At 36.3% G+C, this 23609-nt stretch overlaps 3 protein-coding genes across 3 annotated transcripts; all 3 read left to right on the forward strand.

The window, feature by feature from the left end:
• Positions 1-2030: 2030 nt before the first annotated feature.
• Positions 2031-2435, forward strand: LOC143539851 (uncharacterized). The gene has a single exon (XM_077033050.1). It carries the CDS (start codon positions 2031-2033, stop codon positions 2433-2435), a length of 405 nt encoding a protein of 134 aa, XP_076889165.1.
• A 30-nt stretch (positions 2436-2465) lies between these two features.
• On the forward strand, positions 2466-2867 carry LOC143539853 (uncharacterized). The gene has a single exon (XM_077033051.1). It carries the CDS (start codon positions 2466-2468, stop codon positions 2865-2867), a length of 402 nt encoding a protein of 133 aa, XP_076889166.1.
• Positions 2868-15929: 13062 nt separating this feature from the next.
• On the forward strand, positions 15930-16403 carry LOC143539854 (uncharacterized). Its single transcript, XM_077033052.1, has one exon. The coding sequence runs from the start codon at positions 15930-15932 to the stop codon at positions 16401-16403; it is 474 nt and encodes a 157-aa protein (XP_076889167.1).
• The last annotated feature ends 7206 nt before the right edge of the window (positions 16404-23609 follow it).

Raw genomic sequence — 23609 nt, forward strand, 5'->3', positions numbered from 1 at the left:
AAACGCTAATTTGACTATACCTCCAGCATAATAAACTTAATGTTTTTAAATTATAAAGAAACAATATTTTTAATTATGCCCTCGACTTATTAAAAGCTATATTTAACTTTATGTTTGATCAAGATATGGACTATACCTTCGACTAGGGTCTAAGCCAATATAAGCAGAGCCCCTACCTTAATGTGATTACTTGGTATGAAATACCTAGGCTTTAAGAGGGCAACACTCCTACTTATCGTCGGGTATTTGAGAATATCGAATCGTAAGAACTTCAACTTCTTGCACGCACTTTGAGAAAACGAATACATTGGAATATCATGATCGGGGCATGCACTTTGAGGTTAAGTGTGTGTGTGATGTAAAGTGTGTTTAGATGAATTGGGCATCACCCCTTGGCCTCCTATTTTAGTCAACATTTTACGTTTCGTCATGTATCGTGTCAGAACTTTAACCAGACCATCGTGTAGCGCGACGAGCCTTATGCCGCCTTTGGATTATTTTAATTCATCGCGTAGCGCGACGCCGCCTACTAGGGTTGCGTTGTAAACACTAGACCTTCCACGTGTCGCCACGTGATCGGTCACATGTTGACATATGGTTGTACACGTGTCACTCCGCCATGATGAGTACGTCGCGTAGCGCGACGAAGATATAAGGGATTCGTCGCGTAGCGCGAAACCACCTTTTTGGTTTCTGAATCACTCTCGTCGCGTATCGCGACGGGTTTGATTCTGATTTGTCACGTAGTGCGACGGGTCTTAGACTTCAAAATTTTTATTTTAGTCCTTTAGCTTTTGAATTTGATAGATTTGGTTCGAAAGTTTAGGAATGTTATATTTGGTACCCTAACAGAAGAAGCCGAGCCCTGTTGAAAAACCCGGTTCTATTTCTTTTTTAACTTCAAAGTAATTAAAACCGACATACTAACAAGACGCTAGCGCCTAAGACACATACAAAAAAATTTAAAGATAAAACTCACACAAATCTTTCCAAGTTAAAGATTTAAATGATGACCTATCTTAATCCAAAGGTAACCCAAAATGACTTGATATCTTCCAAAACTTTGGACACCGCAATTGTTCCTTTGTGAAATAGCCTTGTTTCTCATCATTACAGGATACACCAAGTCGTTATTATAATACCTGGTAAAATCTTTTTTTTTCTTATTGCTTAACGGGACAGTTTAATAAATCTCAAGGAAATATCGAACACAAAGACCGAATTTTATATCTAATAAAATAAAAGTCCCAGTTACATAAATAAATTGAAGTATGGACAAGACCACAGGTTTTATATCATTAAATATAGTCCGGTAGATACATAACAAGGGCTGATTACTGTGAGCGCATATGTTAACATATGCGGCACATATGTTTACTCAACATATGCGGCGCATATGTTGTTATATATATAGGTTGTTTGATTTCATTTGTATGTAACTTTGATTCAAGAGCAATAAAATTCCTCTCTTCCCTGCATTTCTTTCTTTTCTTTCGTGTTATCGTTTATACGATTACATGGTATCAGAGCATGGTTATTAAGGCCTGCTCTTCATTCTAAACCGGGTTTTCATTTTTTTCTCCGGTTTTTCTTTCTTCTTCAGTTGTTTTCTCTGGATTATTGATCTTTTGATCAAAATATTCAGGTTGTTACTCCTTTTCAACTGGTTTTCTTATCTTTTCTTCCATAGATTCCTTCTTTTTCATCTCTTTTGTCACTTTCTCGGGTTTTCAACTGCCAAAATTTCTTCAAACTTTCACCAATTGTTCCTTATACTTTTGTTTTAAACCCTACAAAGTTTCATCCTCAAAATCCAATCCAAAATGTCAATATTTGTTTCTATTCATTCCAGCACATATGTCTTATACATATGCGCCGCATAAGTCTAGCGTATATCTCTTTTAGTGCATATGTATACACATCCAACATATGCGCCGCATATGTTATGCGGCGCATAAGTCTCTTTGTCTTGATCAGTGTATAAGTCCCTTTCTTCTCGCTCTTTGTTCGTTTTTCTGTTTTCTTTCTAAATGGAAGTCCCTAATACTGCTTTTGTTCAAAATCTCATAATTGATTCATCTAATCCTCTTTACCTTCATCCATCCGATAACCCAGACATGATTCTTGTCTCAAAATTTTTTGACGGCAACAGTTATGGAGCATGGAAACTAGCAATGTCTATTGCTCTTTCTGCTAAAAACAAACTTGGGTCAATTAATAACATCGTTCCTATGCCGGCTAATCAAGTACATCTTGCTCTCTGGCAAAGGTGTAATGATATGGTGATATCTTGGATTCTCAACACTCTTAATCACGATATTCGTGATAGTGTTCTGTATGCCGAAACAGCTCAAACTCTTTGGAAAGAGCTTAATTCTAGATATGAACAAGCAAGTGATGCTAGAATCTATCAACTTCAAAAGAATATTTGGTGATATCTTGCTCTCTGGCAAAGGTGTAATGATATGGTGATATCTTGGATTCTCAACACTCTTAATCACGATATTCGTGATAGTGTTCTGTATGCCGAAACAGCTCAAACTCTTTGGAACGAGCTTAATTCTAGATATGAACAAGCAATTAATGCTAGAATCTATCAATTTCAAAAGAATATTTGTCAAATCTCCCAAGGAAGTAGTGACATTGCTACTTATTTTGCTAAGATGAAATCCTATTGGGACGAGTTGAATGCTGTCAATTCTATTCCTTCTTGCACATGTGAAGCTGCTCATGAGTTTGCCAAAAGAGAGGAAGATCAAAGGCTAATTCAGTTTCTTGTTGGACTTAATCCAAACTATGACATGATCAGAAGCAATATTTTGATGATGCAGCCTCTTCCTTCTATCGATCGTGCTTATGGATCTTGATACAAGATGAAAAACAGAGAGAAATTCACACCACCACCACTGATTTCACCGCATCCTCTGCTTCTGTGCATGCTCATACTGCAGGACCGGTCAGTGGTGGAACTGGAGAAAATAGAAGAACTCTGGTGTGTACTCACTGTAAAAAAAATGGACATTCGGTGAGAAAATGTTACAAGTTGATTGGTTTTCCAAAGGACTGCTAATTTGCTAAAGGAAAGAGGTTTGCTAATCTTGCTGAAGAACAAGAACCAAATGATCATAAGCATGCTGATCAGTAAGGAATAACTCAACAACAGTATCATGACTTGATGGTTTTATTGCATCAAAACAAACTCCAACCTGGGACTTCTAATGCTTTTTCTGCTAACAATGCTACAACCATCAATCATGATTCTTTTAGAGGTATAAGGTCTTGTAATTCTTCTTCAAAATAGATCATTGACACTGGTGCAAATGATCATATGTGTCATAATCTAAATTTGTTTTCAAGCGTTTCCTTTCTACAAAATCCAATTTTCATCACTCTTCCTAATGGCACCAGTGTTACTGTTCATCAGCATGGGATTGTTCCTTTAACTGATAACCTTTCTTTGTCCAAAGTTCTTTTGGTACCACATTTTAAAAATAATCTTCTTTTTGTTTCAAGATTATGTTCTGATACTGATGGTACTGTTTTTTTTTCCTTTAAACACAATTATGTTTTACAGGCCCCTTTTCTGAAGAGTCATCTGGTTCTTGGTGAAATGCTCAATGGTCTTTATCTTCTTGAAGCCACCAAGACTTTTGCTACTAATTCTTTTCTTTTCAATAAATCTTGTAACTCTGTTGTAACCGTTGAAACTTGGCATAATCGTCTAGGACATTTGCCAGTTTACAAATTGAAACAATTATCTTTCATTTCTAATTCATCTTTCAAGTCTATTGAGCATTGTGATATTTGTCCTAAGTCAAGACAACATAAAATGCCTTTTCCTATTAGCTCAACATCTACTGACAAAATTTTTGAGCTAATTCATATTAATGTTTGGGGGCCTTATCACACAGCTACTTATAATGGCTTTAGATATTTTTTAACCATCGTGGATGATTATAGCAGAACTACTTGGACAGATTTGCTTTCCACTAAAAGCAATGCTTTTCCTATTCTTCAATCTTTCATTGAAATGGTTAGCACTCAATTTGGCACCACTGTCAAATGCATTCGATCTGATAATGCTTTTGAACTAGGGACTGGACTAGTTCAACGTGCTTACTTATTAAGTAAAGGCATTATTCATCAGATAACTTGTGTTGCTGTTCCTCAACAAAATGGTGTTGTTGAACGAAAGCATAAACATTTGCTTGAAACATCGAAAGCCTTAATGTTTCAATCTAAACTTCTTGTTCAATTTTGGGGTGACTGTGTTTTGACAACCACACATTTAATCAATCATTTCCCCACTGAGATCCTTGACAACAAAACCCCATATGAAGTTTTGACAGGAAAATATCCTTCTTATTCTCACATGAAGTCTTTTGGTTGCCTTGCTTAGGCTTCCACTTTAAGTCATGGAAGGGACAAATTCAAACCACGGGCTGTTCCTTGTGTTTTTCTGGGATACCCTCTTGGTAAAAAGGCTTATCGTTTATATGATCTTGACTCAAATAAGATCATCATATCAAGAGATGTCGTTTTCTTTAAAGCTTTATTCCCTTCAATCACAAAACCCAAAGAAAGCTTCATTTTTCCATCAATTGATATCATCAATCAATTCTTTGATGATCCTTCTTCTGATTCCGCTTCTAATTCCATTCCTAGTTCTTCTGCTGCTTATGATATTCTTGTTCCTTCTTCTAATGATCCACCTGTTAGAAGGTCTTCCAGAACTTCTGTTCCTCCCTATTTGAATGATTATGTCTGTAATCCTTCTGATTCTTCTCACCATTGCTTTCACACTGTCACTAATTTATGCTCCTCTTCTGAGTCTTGTTCTTGTTCTCAACTTCTTTCTTCTAGTCAAAATCTCATTACAGCTATATCTGAATTACATGAGCCTACTTCTTACAAAGAAGCTGCAAATATTCCTGCATGGCAAGATGCCATGAAAGCAGAGTTTCAGGCTCTTGAGAATACTAATACTTGGGCTGTTGTTGATCTTCCTCCTGGCAAGAAGGCTATTAAGAGCAAATGGGTGTTTAAAGTTAAACATCGAGCAGATGGCACTGTTGAACGTTGTAAGGCCCGATTTGTGGTCAAAGGGATACTCAAAAGGAAGGAATTGATTATAATGAGACCTTTTCTCCTGTTCTCAAAATGACTACCATTCGTGGTCTTGTTGCTGTTGCTGCCAAACGAAGTTGGCCCCTTTTTCAACTTGATGTTAATAATGATTTTCTTCATGGGGATTTAGATGAGGAAATTTACATGCATTCACCTCCCGGTATGGATCTTCCTAATCATCAAGTTCTTAAGCTTCAAAAATCTTTATACGGCTTAAAACAGGCATCTCGGCAATGGTACGGGAAATTGTCCACTGCTCTAAAAAAACAAGGGTAAATGTGTTCCCAGAAAGATCATTCTTTGTTTTCAAAATCTATGGGATCCTCGGTGGTTTATGTCGTTGTATATGTTGATGACATATTGATCACTGGGAACAATCTGGAGGAGATTAACATTCTCAAATCTTTTCTTGATTCTTTTTCAAGATTAAAGATCTTGGGCATCTTAACTATTTTTTAGGAATGGAGGTTCTTTATGCTACAAATGGTGTCATCATGTCCCAACACAAATTTGCTAGGGACATGCTTTCAGAATTTGATACTTCCAATCTTTCTATTAGCGGTTCTCCATTACCTCATCATTTACAGCTCAAGGTTCATGAGGGTTTTCCAATCAATGACCCTTTACTATTCAGGAAACTTGTTGGGAAACTCAATAATCTTACTCATACAAGACCCGATATTGCTTTTGCTGTCCAATTCTTAAGCCAGTTCATGCAAGATCCAAGGCTTCCTCATTGGAATGCGGCTCTTCATACTCTTTCTTATGTAAAGGGTACTTTATCTCAAGGCTTATTTTTCAACAATAATCCTTCTTTTGAATTACAGGCTTTTTGTGAATTGGATTGTGCGGCATGTCCTAATACACGAAGATCGATCAGTGGGTTTTATGTTTCTCTTGGTGGTTCTCCTATTTCTTGGAAATCCAAGAAACAACCCACTATTTCCTTGAGTTCTGTTGAAGCTGAGTATCGCTCACTTCGTCGTGTTACAGCTGAGCTTGCATGGTTAACTCGACTTCTTACTGAGTTTAATGTTCCCAGCATTACTCCAATTACTCTCAAGTGTGACAGTCAAGCTGCAATCTACATTCCCAAGAATCCGGTCTTTCATGAGCGAACAAAGCATATAGAGATTGATTGTCATTTTGTTCGTGAAAAGTTACAGGAAGGTCTCATTAATCTCATACATACGAAGACTGCTGATCAGCTTGCGGATTTGTTTACTAAAAGCTTGCCAGGGCCTCATTTTCATGAGCTATTGCGCAAGTTGGGGTTTTCTCAACCTCCAACTTGAGGGGGGGTGTGAGCGCATATGTTGTTATATATATAGGTTGTTTGATTTCATTTGTATGTAACTTTGATTCAAGAGCAATAAAATTTCTCTTTTCCCTGCATTTCTTTCTTTTCTTTCGTGTCATCGTTTATACGATTACAATTACTAACAATGAGTTCAATACTGTTAAATATCATTATTCCATTTTCTGCTAAATAATATCTAACCATATAGCCCGACAATTTACTCTTTAAGCGACGACATTTGTCGTTGCTATTACCCCTTTTATTTCTGATGTACACAATTCTATTTCTTTTCTTTGCTATCCACTTAAATTTCCTCATATATGCTTTCACATTCGTGTTAATTTTTCTTCTCATATTATCTTTTTCCATGCCATCTTTTAGTTATTACGCCATCTATTCTACATATTCTAATCATAATCTCAAACCTAAAATTTTGGCAAGCTACATGTTCGATTCATTTATAGTTAATTGCATGAAAGTATTCATAACGGATAATCGATTAAACTTTTTTGAAAGGAGTCACCCTTCTTACATAAGTTTGATCGAATTATGTATTTGACTCGTTTGTTTCAAAATTCCGGTTTTCCTCGGATAAAAAAGCATTGCTAACTGGATTATTAATGTACATATATATAATAGTGTAACAACAAAAAAAATCATCTTTCTTTAACATATTGCAATATTTAAACTATATCTATCAAATTTGTTTGTGAAATAGGTTGAAACAAAATTTTCTGTAGTTTCATTTTGTTGTCTAGACAACCTAAAAGAAAGCAAATGAGTCACTTTTATCTGCCTTGTAATCAAATGAAAAGTACCATGCATTTGTTATGCATCTTGTAGATAATTATTTAATAAAAAAAATACTCTGTTAAGAACTCCAGCCCTAACCATATCCACCTAAACTCTAAATGTAATTTGTTAAATGAAATGAAATACAATACAACAAATGCATAGTTAAATTTGTACCGCCTTATTGACTTGTGTTCCAGCATAACATATAACAAAATAAATAAACATGTAGTTTAATAAATTAAACACCATGAAAAAGAATAGATTATGAGGGAACAAGCATGTCCATGAAAACAAACCAAGCAGAAAACTTCAAAAACTTTTGAGTAAAGTTATTACTCACTCCCACAAACCTTCCATATAGTCTATTAATATATTTTTTATCAACATATTGACTTAGGCTGAGGGGTGTGGGGCGCTAACCTGGGCGCGAGAGCCCCTCCGCTCGCGCCCCCAGGCGCTAACCCCACACCACCGGGGCGCGAACGGGGCGCGAGCGCGAGCCCCCAGGCAGGCGTGAGTGTGGTCGCGGGAGAAGAGAGAGAAAAAGGTGATGTGGATATCGAAAAGAGCCGTTGAGCTCGGATAAAATAAAAAAAAAACATTAAAAACCCTATATAATACCCCAAAATCAACCCATTTCAACCATATCAAAACACAACTTCAATCTCCAAACTCATATATAATACCCCAAACTCCTATATAATACCCCAAAATGTCTGGAAATTGGTACCCAAAACTAGATTCAGATTTTATTGACGACGATTTATGGTCGTCACCAGACCAACCGATGTTTTATTCGGGGCCGCAAGAATCATCCGGCTTTCAACCATCCAACATACAACCGTCTCCTAACTTTGTTGTTCCAGAGACACAAGAATCACACGGTGATGCTACGGGACCAAGAAGACGCGTCCACCGGAAAAAACAACTTGCAACGGACGGGCCGGGACCGGCTTCGACTCCGAGGACGAAACGGAAAACCACTCCGTGGTCAACGGATGAGAAGGAAGCCTTGTGTCGGGCTTGGATAGTCATTTCTGAGGATCGGCGTTGCGGTAATTGTTTTAACGTTTTTAAAAATGATTTTTAATAAAAAAGTTAAATAAAAAAGTTAACTGGAAATCTAATTTAATTATTCATTTTGCAGCCGACTACCAAAAAAGCAAGATTTTTTGGACAAAGGTTAGGGAGACGTTCTATACGCTCGTTGGGAGTACAGAGCGAAACGCCGATATGATTTCGGGTCGGTGGTCCGAAATCAGAAAATTTGTCGGCTTGTTTACTAATCTTTTCAACAGGAACGCCGGTCGTATGAGACCAAGTGGCAGTGATGATTTGGCGGTTTACAATTTCATGGTCGAAGAGTGGAGGCAGGAGTGTTTGCGGAGGTATGGGATGGTGAAGACGTGGGACGATTTAAAGTTGTGGGAGAGGTTGAAAAGGTGTTCCAAGTGGGTTGAGCTGGTGGCGCCGGACCTTGATGCGGAAGTAGGGCCGAAACGGACTAAAACTAGTTCGTCTGGAGCGTATAGCACTTCCGCCGGGTCGGATTGCCGCGTTGGATTCGACCTAAACATTGCGGGGGAGGAAACGTCTTCACCGCCGAGGAGGCGGCCATTGGGAAGGGACGCCAAGGGGAAAAAACCGGCTGAGGGGGGAGCCGTAAACATCGTCGATCTTGTTGAATCCCTCAATAAATTCAACAAAACCATGGAGGTGGTCTCTAATGACAAAAAGGAAAAAAGTCGAATGAGAGATTTGGACTTCCTTACAAGAGACTTCAGTAACCTAAATCCGGTCGATCAAATGCTGATGGAAAAGCAAAAGGAACGTATCCGAAAGAGGTTGATCGAAGAAGACCAAGCCGAAGAATAAGAATAATGTTTTTTTTAGTACTTTAATTTTTATTTTATTTTTAGATATTAATGTGTTTTTTTAATTAATGTGTGTTTTTTTAAATAATTTATGATATTTTTAATAATACGTTTTTTTAATACATTTATAAAAAATAAAAAAAAAATTCGCTGGAGCCCCTGCTGGAGCCCCTCCACACCAGGGCCAGGGGCTCCAACGGGGGCTCCAACACCCCCCTTATCCAGTTTCTCTCTCTGCCACACGTCATAATATTATTGGTTGGAGCTCCCACTGGAGCTCCCATTAGAGCCCCCCACACCCCTCAGCCTTATAGAAATATCGAGAATCAAGCTTTCTTCTCTCTGTTATAATTAATTAATTAATTAGTATGAAATCATTTAATCTTTCATATACAGCTTTTGTTAACTTTTATTACAAACAAAAACTTTTGATCGGTTCTTGCAGCTTAGCTATATGTAAAAATCCCTAAAAGAAATATATTTCGCTAACATCATATAATCATCCTTCATAAAAGTTAATAGGTAAAATGGCCTCATATAATTCAAACTATGTCTGATTGGCAATTATAAGTCTTAGCTATCGAAATGGCAAAATATAATCCTAACTACGCATGTGGGCGGAAAATTAATGGAAACTTAACCATCCGTTAGTTTTTGTGACGTGGCGACTGAGCTGTCTCGTAACCGGCTGACTGGGATGCTGACGAGGCTGCTGAGCTGGCTATTAATTAAAAAAATTCTTAAAACCACCTGGATAACATAATATATCGTTCAATTGATCCTAAAACCCCAGTTTCACTCTCAATTGATCTCCCACCTTCACTCTCACCTCAATTAAGCCCTAAAACCCCAAATTGGGATCGTTCAAGAACCCTAGAAACCACCATCTCCATCTTCAACCCTTCACCAGCACCATCTACATCTTCAACCAACCACCACCTTCGCTTAATTTTCCGACCACTACGAACCCCATGAGAAACCTCAGGTGGTGGTCGCCTATCTGACTGCTCCGACCACCACTTTCATCACCGTGAAGCCACCAGACGTGGGGAAAAACCCTAACCGTTCTGCCCCCCCCCCCTCTCTCTCGTAAATTATGCAATCAATCACCGTATTTTCGAATCTGCGTCACCAGAAAATCGAGTTGTCTTTTTCCGTCTTCAATCAGAGATCTAAATTAGGATTTGTAAATCCGGAGAGCTTCGATTACTTGCAGTATTTATGTGAAACGTGAATGAATAGGCTTTAATTTTCTGAAATACTTCTACACCTTCTCCGATAAACCGATGGCATACTCGTTTTGGGTTTAAGAAACTAAACCTGATGTAAGGTTAATCTAGTTTTTGGGCTTAGTTATGAGGGAGTACGGTGTGAGATGATGTTATTATTATTATTATTATTATTATTATTATTATTATTATTATTAATTAATGACAACTCATCGTCCCCGTCAGCTGGTTAAGAGACACGTCAGCGGCCACGTCACCAAAAACTAACGGCCGGTTAAGTTTCTGTTAATTTTCCACCCACATGCGTAGTTGGGATTATATTTTGTCATTTCGATAGTTAGAACTTATAATTGCCAATATAACATAGTTTGGATTATATGAGGCCAATACTCCAAGTGAGTAATATAGATGAAATCTTGCTCTAACACTGATATATATGAAGTAGAACCATGAAGCTACGCTATGTTTACTATAAAACTAGTGGTATTACCTGGCGCATTGCGCCGGGTCAGGTTGGTAAAACCCAGGTGGTGACAAAAACCAAGCATTGTTGGTCCCGAGCATTGAGGTGGTAAGTCGACACGAACTCGGTCGGTTTTCATCACGTTCATTACGGTACCATAAATAAAACAAAAAAAATACAAAAATAAAATTGGTGTTCCATTAGTGTTCGATATGCTCGTCATGAAACCAGAACTAAAACAAAACCATATGAGTCTACACGAATTCGGTCGATCTCTATCATATTCGTTCTAGTACCGGAACTAAAAAATTAAAAATGAAAATGTCACTCGGTCGGCTTCCTTTACGTTCCTTACGATACCAGAACTAAAACAAAACAAAAAAAACAAAAGACAAATGTCACGGACCAATAAGGTGCCGCAAAGTGACCTAAAGGGAGCTTTGCGGCATCAAACTTTTCTTTTATAGTTACTAGTAATGTACTCGCGCGTTGTAGCGGTGGGTTTACACAAATACAGTTAGTTTTGGTTGTGTTTGTTACCGTACCGGAACTAAACCTAAAAAATAAAATCGTCAAATTAACATATTTGAAATAAAAGAATAAACAAAAAATAAGTAGCGATACTCGTCGTACTATAAAAAATAACATAGTTATTCAGTCGGTAAAAGAATATAAAAAGATTAACATACAAAAGAATATAAAAATTAAAAACGACATTTATTCAATTGGTAAAAACCGATCGGTACGTGGTAACCCAAGCGTCGTTGTTCTTGGGCGTTGAGGTGCTAACCCGACGTGAATTCGGTTGGTTTCAATTATATTGATTACGGAACCAGAACTAAAGCAAAATAATACATATGTAAAAATTGAGGTGGGTCAGTGGGGTGGTGTCGATTGGTAAAAAATTCGGATGTTGGTCAAACCTGAGACTTGTCAGTTTCAGATGTTGAGGTGGTGAGTCTACGCGAAGTTGGTAGGATTCTATTACGCTCGCTATAATACCATAAACGAAACAAAAAAAAAGAAGATAATTTGGAGGTTAGCCGGTTTCCGTTTCCGTTACATTCATAACTAAAATAACAAAAAAATAAATTCATTGGCCTGTTTGGTGCCGTCACTTGGCCCAATAAGGCTTTCGTGGCACCAAACTTTTGACAAAGTCTATATTTGTAAATAATATTATGGTAATTTAGGTAAAAATTATGATATTTCGTATATATATAAAATAATAGTTGACTTGATTACTAATTTAGATTAAAATTAATTTATTAATATATAGAAATTACGTAGATGAAAACCTGATGACTTAGAAGCCTATATACCTTGTTTTGCTTTAATGGTGTGGTAAGACATATTTAAAAAAATCATATTCTAAACAAAATAAAATCAATAAGAAACTGCATTATCTTCTTAAAAAGCATCCATGAGGACCATGACAAAACTACAAAAAAGCCACACTTCAAAATTGAATATGGTGACAAGCAAGACTTGACCATGCGCAGAACTTCGTTAAGATAACAAACATCTAATTCCTTGATCACCAGACCAACATAATTAGTTGGTATTCTATTCAAATGATTTATCTTAAATATTAAAACAGGCTATAGAAAATCTTGTGGCACCAACCACCACTTTTACTCTATATATACTAGGATTTATCCGCGCATTGCAGCGGTGAGCCTCCGCGAATGCAGTCGCTATTAGCTATGTTCGTTACAGTACTAGAACTAAAACAAGCCAAGAACAAAAAAAAAAATTGAGTTGAGCTAATGGGGTGGCGTCGTTTAGTCCCGGATGACAGTGACGAGTCAATGCTAATTCTGTCAGTATTAGGTACGCTCGTTACGGTACTAGAACTAAAACAAAATGAAAACAAAAAATAAAAATAAAAATAAAATTTGAGGTGGGTCAATGGGGGTGACGTCGGTCGGTCCCAAACACTGAGGCAGTGACTCTACAACTCTCGTATAACATATTATAAATTTTTTGTTAACATGTTTAAAACAATGTTTATTTGGTCGGTAAACCTGGACATTGGTAAAACCCAATCGGCAGTGGCGAGTCGACTCATATTCGGGCGATGGTAAAATCCGAGCGTTCCGGTGGATCTACGCGAATTTTGTCGATTTCATTTACATTTGTTACGATACCGTAACTAAAATGAAGTTCAGTAAAACCCGAGCGCGACTAAAAGTGTTGTCGGTACTAGAAGTTGCGCGGCGAGTCGATAAAACCAGAGCTTTGTTAGTCACGGGCGTCATGATGGTGAGTCTATATGAATTTGGCCGGTTTCCATCACGTCCGTTACGGTGCGGGAATCAAAACAAAACAAAAAAAAAAGAGAGAGGACAAAATGGCTGGACGAATGTGGTGCCACCACTTGGCCCAATTAGGGTCTTACGTAGTCGGTCGGTTTGTGTAAAACAAAAAAGTTGGTAAAACCCAGTCCTTGGTAACGTTGTTGGTCATGGGCAAGGCGGCGGTAAGTCGATACGAATAACCGTTTAGTTATCAAATTTAGAACAATAAAAAAAATCAGGAAAAAAAAGTTACTCGGCCCACTCACGCGTTGCCAGGTGAACCAATCGTCTTGTTACGGCGCCAAATTTCAACTTTACTATATATAGATAACCATACAGTGGTATTAAAAATATGTTTATTTAGTAAATAACAAGATAAGTATGAGACTTAGAGCATGCTTTACAACGATGATTATTATATAATGATTGGTGCGTACATATGTTGACTTATTTGTGTCATTTGTTTACCATTTTGTTTCTCAATCATAGGGAATGAAGATTGACTTTTGCTTCATTGATTTTAGGGTCAAAAAGGTGGTACCACAAGTCAAAGGGTTAAGTACATTTGCTACCGTAAGCACGGAAATCAAATCCAGGCAGCAACTCCATTCGTTTTTTGTTTGGGTTCCCTTTGTCTTTATAATTTTATATCTATCCCCAACAAATTCACAAATGTACTTGTTTTCGTTTGTTTCTATAACTAAAAAATAATGTATATTTTGTAAAAGTCAAAAGATTAGTAGTTGTGCTCCTAATAATTATTCATACCTTGTATTTTATGCAGAAACTGTTATGTGAAGCCCTTGGACGTGTGCGCGTTTCTTGGGCGTGTGCGCGTTTCAATTCTGAGGGTAGTTGTGACTTGATACATACTCCCTTGGACTTAGGTAAGTCAAAGCCCCTGCTAGGTTGTTAGGTCAATGATTTATTGATCAACTAGTTATAAAAGTTTAATGAAAATAATTTTAAAGGAAATCTAACTAAATTATGCATTTTAACTATATTAATGTTATAACAATAAAGTTTTATGTGTAATTCTTTAGTGATTTATGGGTTAATTAGTGTTCCAACCCTTCATATGTTATTAACATGATAAGACTGTCCCATGGTGTTTTTGGGTGTGTCTGGGAGTGTGGCATATATGTGGCCTTGTCCATATTATCATAAAAAATAAGCTTAAAAGGTAGTAATGATGTGCAAATATAAGAATTTATAAAAATGTTTGAAGAGTTGGAGAGATTTTTTTTCTTTTTTTTTATGAATATATATAAATTTTATGTAACAACTAACTAGGCATGAATTTGATGTTTATGAGGTTTTGGGTTAGAGATAATACAACGTTCTTTGTTTCACACTAAGGTTAATTTGGGTTGGACATAGTATAATGTTCTTTGTTTCACATTGCTAACTTTCTTTCATAAACGTCTTGATTGCTTTTTCTTTTTTTTAATAAAAAACAGACAAACTTTACACTCTATAGGGATTGAATTATTGACCTCATATCTATACCCTAACCACTTTATCACTCAATCAAAGTGGGAATAATAAATGTCTTGATTGCTAACTTCGTGTCTAGATAAATACATATGCATCAACTGAACGAAAAGGATTGCTAATTTTATTTATTTTTATTTATTTATTTTATTTATTATTATTATTATTTTCTTTTTGAGACAATGGCACGCATGACGTTGACAAATAAACTTGAACAAAAGAAGAAATAATGGATTAAACTGCAACACGATTACATCATTGTCATTGTTTAAGTGGAAGTTTCGAAAGGTTTAAAAAGTCAACGGAGTTGTCCCTGCTTTTCCCATGCCATTTCATGTGATCTTCAGTTGATTTGTTTAGCTCAGCTTTAAGACTGTCCGTTGTGGCCACCACAGCTGCGAGTGGCATGCGTGAGCCATGTCGGCCACGAACACCACAACAGCTAGCCGCGACCGGTCTTAAGAGTGAGCGGTCGCGAGCCAGCTCGCGGTTGCTAAAGTGAACGTTAAGAGGGAATATTTTGGGGGTGTGTGCCATTTGACCGTTGGAGCCTCTTGTTTTTTTTTTTTTACTTTCTATATTAACCCATAATAACAAACACTTTCACAAAACAAAAACCTACAAAAAAAAAAAAACTCACCCATTCTACTCATTTTTCTCCAATACATCCAATTATAAACAAAAAATGTATTGAAATTCATTTTCTTCATCTGACTCTTCGAGGAAAGATGACCTTATTTTTGAAGCAAGGAGAATAACAGTTAACGTGTTGCTTGAATAGTTTCAAGGGCGACAAAGACTAACAAGACAATCACCTCTTCTTCATGATCGAGTAGGCGCTAATGAAACTTTGGTACGTCACTATTTTAGCCCCGATCCTCGTTATGACGAATAACATTTTAGGCGTTGGTAATGAATAGACAACTATTCATGCGTTTATCAAATGATTTGTCAGATAGGTGTCCTTTTATTCAACAAAGAGTAGATACATGAGGTAGACCCGATTTCACGACCATGCAAAAATGTACAACTGCTATTCGTCAACTAACGTATGGAATTTCGTCAGACGCAATGGATTAGTACCTAGAAATGTCTGAAAAAGTTTTGCGATACTCACTTCATTTTTTCTGTCAATGTATGCATATCTACATATATGTTTCGTTTAATTATATTTATATATTGTTCGAGGGTTTACCTGACAATGTTTATAAATAGGGTTCATATCGATTATTCACGAAGATATTTGCACAAACCAACTTTGAATGATATCCAACGCATATACGAGGTGCACAGTGAAAAACATTGTTTCCTCGGAATTATCGGTAGCATCGACTGCACGCATGCTAGATGGATATGTGTCCTACGACCTGGCGAGGTCAGTTCCACCGGGGTGATCACCCTAACCCCACTATTATGCTTGAGACGGCGGCCTCCGAAGATCTTTGGTTCTGGCGTGCATTTTTTGTTGTTCTCGAGTCAAATAACGACATAAATGTTATCGAACAGTCACCGATATTCGATGACATTATTGAAGGGGTTGAGCCAACTCAATCATTTTATGCGAGTGGGGTTCAATTCAAGCATGGCTACTACCTGGTTGATGGCATTTACAACGAGTGGTCAACGCTTGTTCAAGCTTATGCGTCTCCAGTTGAAGACAAACGAAAGTACTTTAAGAAGAACCAAGAATCGGCACGAAAAGATATTGAAAGGGCGTTTAGAGTTCTAAAAGAAGATTTTTCATATGATTTCGAGGCCACTACAGACGTGGTCAAGGGAGAAAATAATGGATGTCATCTACACTTGTATAATTCTATGTAACATGATTCTTGAGGACCAATGTATGGCTATTTGTCAAAACTACGATGGTGACGTCCCACGACCCGATTTGACAATCATCGATGATGAAAAACTACAAAACGTCATATATTTCAAGAACCGCGAGGTCCACGGAAACCTTCGTCATGAGTTGGTCAAGAATTTATGGGCTAGACGTCCCGATGATCTTGTACTAGACTAGTATTATATGTTAATATTTTTATTGTAATGTAATATTAGTTATTAGTTTCCAAATTTTGACGAAAAAATTAAATAAATAAATAAATCAGATAATTCGTTGAACTCACCGTTCGCCTGAACCACAACAGGCTCAGGCCGCTTCAGTAGTGATTTTAGTGAGTGTCCAGTCAGCACTGCATGGCACAATATTATTTGATGAATTCGAAGCTCGGCTTCAACTACAACACATAGCCAATGTAACATAAAAAAGAAAGACATGAGTATAAGAATATGTTTGGAAGAAAATCATTAGCTATGTGTTTGGATCACATATAAATGAAATTAACGTGCTAATTGTGAGAATCAAGTAAAGTAATTATATATACAAGTAGAGTAATTATGTAATTACCCTATGGTAATTACATAATTACTATAGGGTAATTACATAATTACTCTACTTGTATATATAATTACTTTACTTGATTCTCACAATTAGCACGTTAATTTCATTTATATGTGATCCAAACACATAGCTAAAAAAATAATATATTTTGTTGTAAAAGTCAAAACACAAGTAGTTATGCTCCTAATAATTCATTCACATCCCTTTTATCTATTTTCAAATCTAAAATTACACAAAATCACTATATATTCTCTCATTTTCAATTAAATAATATTTATATATATATATTTATTATTAATTTTTCTCTCCCCTTCAACCACAACCACTTTCAAAATATATCTCCTTCAACCACAACCATTTCAAAATATATTAAAAAGTTTATAGGTGATACAAAAACTTTTCAAATATATAGAAAAATTACTATATTTTCTCTCTCCTCCAGTCATAACATCTTAAATCACTTCCTATATTACAAAAACTTCACTTAAAAAATATAATGGATGGATTGTGAATGCTTTTATGCGAAACTCGTTGATGTGTGCGCATTTCACTTCTAAGGGTAATTGTGACTTGAAACAGGGGCGTAGCTTTAAAGGGGGCCGGGGTGTCCCTGGTCATCGCCGTTTTTTTCGTTTCGTGTGGTTAATTTTTGCGATTTCGTTTGAAAATTCTTATAGGTATGAAGCTTCGGTCACCCCTTTGACTTAGCCCAAGCTTTGCCACTTAGTTGAAACAAACTACCTTCGTGTAACATAGGTAAATTAATGCACATCTGCGAGGTTGTCAGGTCAATGAAATCAATTACTGCAATGAAAATGATTTTGAAAATCTAGTAAAATCATACATTTTAACTAATAATGTTATAACAATAAAGCTTAACTAATATAGTTTGTTTATGTCTTAAATGGTCCCTTTGTTTTTAACAAGGTAGAAGACTATCCAAAGGTAATTTTGGTGCGTCGGTGTCATATGTGGCCTTGCCCATAAGGGTGTTTAGAAAAAGCAAAAACCGAAATAATCGAATTCTGAATTCGATTTGAGGGTATGGTTTTCTTAATGTGATTTGCTCAATTTATTCGCTTAACCAAATTAATCGATTAACTTGAAGACGTCATTAATTATTTTTTATATGGCCTAGTTATATTTTAAGTCCATGTCTAATATGTAGTCCAATAATCCATATCCATATACATATTTCTATTTTTTTTTGGATGTTTTAGGATGGTTATTTTATGGTTGACTAGTTGTATGTTTAAAACTATTTAACGGTTAGTAAGTTTGGATGTTTTATTATGGTCTTTAACTTTTGATTTTAGGATGTACATGTTGGGTTTAAATAAATAATTTGATGTAGTACGGAACCCAAACGGATTCTAAACGGTTAGAATCCGGAAAACAAACAAAAATTTTGTTGTTTTGGATGAGTTTGATTAAATTGGTATGAATCGATTTGTTCAGTTTGAACCCAAACCAAACCAAATTGAATTCGGTTCAAATACAATTCGATTAGTTTCGAATTTTTATTAAGGATAAAAAAATCTCAAAACCGAATAAATCGAAAACCAAATCAATAAACACCCTACTTGTCCATACGAAGACACCATTGGAGATATATGAAGAGGAGTTTGGCCCAAACAAAAAATTATTTTTTAAATGATCCTTTCTTTTTTCATTTATATTTAGATGAAGTGCATTAGGGCATTAGGAGCGCTCCTCTAGAGCATCATGTAACTTCAATAATCAAGTATCGTCGTCTCACTTTTTTCATCAATAACCCTGAACTATTATAAAACCTCAATTTTGATGTAATCACTCTTTTCAAGTACCCTATATTATTTATTTTTTAATAAACTTTCATTAATACTAAATTCATTTAAAATAAAATACGATACTATATTCATTACAGCATAAAATGAAATACTAAATTTAAAAAACAAACATTTAATTCTCAACATCCTTGTCAGTGTTAGGATCGTCACGTCGTACAGGTTGAACGATTGGATGATTTATTATGACGTTCCAGGCTACCAAATGATTAAATCCATTTCAATGGTGGTGTTCGTACTCGCAAAGGGCCTCGACAATTCTTAAGCATTCGCTCGTCTGTCAAGTGTGCGGTTGTAGGGTTCGTTGAGCAAGGTAATCTTGCGTTTTAAATCCTCATTTGGTGTTCCGTACGGTTTACCACAACAAAATTTGTTGAAATTTCGGCTAAAATTCCCTTCAAAGGCCTCTCGTTTAACATCGTGTGGTGATCCAACATATTTATCAAAGTCGTTACCAGTGCCACTTCTTCGTTATCGGTCCAAATTCTTGATGTTATTATTGCCATATGTGTGTGATTTTGAATGAAATGGTTAAAAATGAAGAGAAATTTGTGTAGAATATTTATTTCCCTTTGGCTGGTAAAAAAATTTGTGTAGAATATTGATTTTTTGGTGAATAAAATTGGTGAAAAAAAAATGAGATATTCAAATAATTATTTTTTATATATATAAATAGATTGTAGCAACTTCATAGCCGTTGAAAAACAATCACCCCCTATCTTTCATCGGCTATCACCTGATAACGCCCCTACCTCCATTAGTAATTAGTACATAATGAGTAATAGCACCTCATGCACACCATGTTTATTTATTATTTTAAAACATTAATTTATAAATTATTTGATTTGTAGGGAAACAACTCTATCATGAAATATAAACATAAAAAGTAGTGATGATATGAACACGTAAACATATGCAAGAATGCTTTAAGAATTTGAAAGAAAAGTTTTTAAAAAAGATATAAAAAATTGATGTGACAATGACTCTTTTGTGTTTGTGAGATTTTATTGGAGATGGTATAATGTTCTTTGTTTCACATTGCTAAGTGTCTTGACTGCTAGCTTCGTATGCATCAATAGATCGAAAAGGAACACTAAAATATTTTTCTTTGAAACAATGGTACGCATGACCTTGACAAATGAACTTGAACAAAAGAACAAGTAATTGATTTAACTGCAAGACAATTACATCATTGTCATTGTTTTAGTGGAAGTTTCGAAAGGTTAAAAAAAGTCAACCGAATGGTCCCTAATTTTCCCCAGCCTTTTCATATGATTAGTTACTCAATTTGTTTCTTCAAAATCAAGAAAAGACATGATTATAAGAATTATTTTAAATAATTATGATTAGGTATTTTATAAATCAGCTAGGTAACAAACATGTCGTGTTGCGAGTACGGCAGCGTAGCAACATGAATTCGGTTGGTATCAGTTACTTCGTTATGGTAACGACAATAAACTCAAAAAAGCAAATGTTCAAGATAGTATTACTACTCGTATAGCTTAAGAAAAAAAACATATTCAAAAACGACGTGTAGTAGGTTTGTAAAACCCGCGATGTGTTACTACTAGTAGATGCAAATTCGATCGGTGTTGGACTACAACACTGTAACTAACAAAAAAATAAATTCGCCATCACCCAAATACCACAAATTAACATGTTTAAAACCTAAAACCTCACATGTTATGGCGGCAAACCAACACACTTTTGGTCAGTATCGTGTTACGGCACATGAACTAAACAAAATTACAAATTAAACAACACCCTAATACAAAAAACTAATATATTAAAAAAACCACGCTTTGCGGTGACAGACAGGTGCAAATTTGGTTGATATCGGCGGTAACAAAAACATAAAACATTTGCGTTGCGGCGGCGAAACGATGTAAATTCAATCGTTATCGGGTTACAGCACCAGAAATAAAAATAAATAAATGGTCAACACCTAAATACCACAAATAAAAATATTTAAAACAAAAATAAAAAACATGTGTTTCGGTGACAACTGACGCGAATTTGGTCGGTATTGACGTTAACAAAAAAACATGTGTGTTGCAGCGTCGGACCGACACGAATTTGGTCGGTATCAACTGTACTGGCACTAGATCGTACCATAAAACGAGTCAATGTAGATTCGATCGGTATCGGGTAAATGGTGGTTTCTCATGCATTTGACCCAAATTCACGGGTATGAGTCTCACCAAACCCATATAGCCATTAAACGGGTTTTAACATCTCATTATATTAAAAATTAATCTCACCAAATATTTTATATGAAAATCCTATAAAATAAGGATATACTAAAAATTAATATCCAATTTTTTTTTAAAAAAAAGATTTTATTTATAATTATGAAACAATTTTATAGTAAAAAAATAAGTGGTTTATGGGTCTCATCAAACCATATTGTTAGGTTGTATTTTTGTTTTATGCTTGTAGTTTTCGGTTCTAGTTTTGGGATGATTTGTGCTTTGATTGTAAACCAAGATCTGTTGATCTCGGTGGGCTTTTGGGTAGTATTGAGCTAAGTTGGTAGAATATATATAGAACATATGTTAACAGTTTAAGGTTGTTCGTCCATTGTATTTTCAACCGTGTAAGTGATTAAGGGCTTAAGCACCCGACGTATAATATACGTGTGTTTTAAAGCATCTTTACCGTGTTTATTGTGTTCTCCTATTGAGTTTATATGAAGTATTGTGCATTGCATAGAATCGGCTTGAGATTAGTTTCCACATAATCCTCAAGTATACTGTATCACATTGAAAGATCCGTCGTGGGACTTATAATTGGTATCTGAGCCGATAGACCTATTCTAGACTCGGCTATTGGTGATATCAAGGATTCTATTGATTTACGGGGTATTGTCCGGTTGAAGATTTCTGGAGATTGAAGAAGGTTGTTCTTCGTGCTCTTCGGGTGAGGAAGGTTGAATTCAGAATAGATTTTGGTATATCTTGCATTTAATTTGAATCTCATCTTTCTCGGGATTTAGTTAAATATTCAAGATTTACCATATCTTTGTCTATTCTTAGTTCTCAGGTTGAATTTGAAGTTTTGGGGAAACTCTCAAGGTTCACGGTCTGGATTCAAGGTTTTCGGGGGTATTCTCAAGTTCTCTGGCTGAATTTATAGTTCTCGGGTTCAAATCGTCGTTCTCGGGCAAATTTCTTCGTTCTCGGCCAATTTTCTGAGTTCACGGCAGAATTTTGTAGTTTTCGGCCATTACATCAAGTTTTTGGTTAAGAACGTTATGGATCAATCAGATGCTATTATGTCCTCAAATGCCACTCTTCATCAAGATCTTGATTCCATCATGGGGACAACCACTCGGGTACCCCGACTATTGAAATCTAAAGGTTTTGCTGAATGGAAATTTAGATTTGAGAAATACTTGAAGGTGAAAGATGTAACATCTGCCCCGATCCGACCCGACCCAGGTACCCGTTTCTCTTACCCGAACTCTTTCTTTTATGATTTAATATTTATTTATACTTATATTTTACTTTTAATAATAATAATATACTTTTCCTTCCCGCCTCTCTCTCTCTTTCTTTCCGCCGTCCCGTCCCTCTCCTTCTCTCTTTCCGCCTTGTTTCCCTCTTTTTCTTCTAACTCTTTGCTTGTCCTTTGGTTCTTCCCGCCTAAGGTTGTCTGCGCAGCTCCACGCGCCAGACCCCTTACAAGGAATCCTGCGTGAAGACCACCTGTTTCAGCGATACGCGAGACGAACTCTTCTCGCAGCGCGTTAAGAGTTTGTAATTCTTCTCGCAGTGCGCGAAGGACGGGAGTTCTTCCCGCGGCGCGCTAGGAATTTTAGTTCCTCCCGCGGCGCGCTAAGAAATGTGACTCTTCCCGCGGCGCGCTTAGAAATGGTAGTTCTTTCCGCGACGCGTTAAGGTTAGTTCTGTCTGCCTTCGCGCTCGCGCTCTCTTGACCTTCTGTGTCAGCCTTCTCGCGTTAAACCCTTTGAGTTTTCTTCTGTTTAAGCTAGCCGTTGCTTTTGAGTTGTCTTATCTTTTGAGCTGTTGACCTAATCTGCTTTATGTCTGAAAAGTTACTTTCGGCGCAGCATGCGCACCAACCCCATTGGTTGACAGATAAAGTGACTGACATAATCTTTTGAGATCTGCTTTTGCCATGCTTGACCTGTACCTTTATCTACCCGCCCATGCTTTTTTTTACTGTTCCCTGACAGCTTTATCTTGCCTCTGCAGCTGCCATATCTTTCCATATCTTTTGCTTTTGGATTCTTATGTTTTTTGATATCTTTTGCTTGATCCTGTTAAAGATCCTTTCCCCTTTTCTAGGGATTATGTCTCCTAGGGTTTTCCTATAAATAATAATAATATTTTCATTACACTACACACACAAAACACTTAATCTCTCCTGTTCTCTTGCTCCTTGCTCTCTCTGCCGTCTCCCTCTCTGCCTCCGTCTTCCTCCCTGTTCTGCCCTGCTTTTCCGGTAATATATAATATATATAATAATTTACTTATTAATTATGCTAACTTATAATCAAGACTTAAAACAAATCATTAAAACAATAATCTTATTTATAGGTTAACTTGTGCTTGTTTAAAGTTGGTTCTTGCTTTATCTTTCACCGCATCGTTTATCATGTGAGTAATCTCGTACCTAATCCCTTTTTGCTTTTAATGTTTTGGGATGTTCATGTGTTCATACAAACTTAGAGTCTTAAACTTGTTTATGAACTTTAGTCGCGCAGTATCCCATGTGTTGAGGACGTAGACTTGGCTGTTTATTTGTATGTGTGGATCATTAACCGTCTTGTCGGTC

Source organism: Bidens hawaiensis, unplaced genomic scaffold (assembly GCF_021521415.1).
Source record: "Bidens hawaiensis isolate Kalapana, Puna unplaced genomic scaffold, B.hawaiensis_p1.1 tig00012076_1, whole genome shotgun sequence".
Lineage (NCBI taxonomy): Eukaryota > Viridiplantae > Streptophyta > Magnoliopsida > Asterales > Asteraceae > Bidens > Bidens hawaiensis.

Excerpts from the sequence above, each read along its gene's own strand:
- LOC143539854 (XM_077033052.1), top strand. The coding sequence starts at position 15,930 with ATGGATATGTGTCCTACGACCTGGCGAGGTCAGTTCCACCGGGGTGAT.
- LOC143539853 (XM_077033051.1), top strand. The coding sequence starts at position 2,466 with ATGGTGATATCTTGGATTCTCAACACTCTTAATCACGATATTCGTGAT.
- LOC143539851 (XM_077033050.1), top strand. The coding sequence starts at position 2,031 with ATGGAAGTCCCTAATACTGCTTTTGTTCAAAATCTCATAATTGATTCA.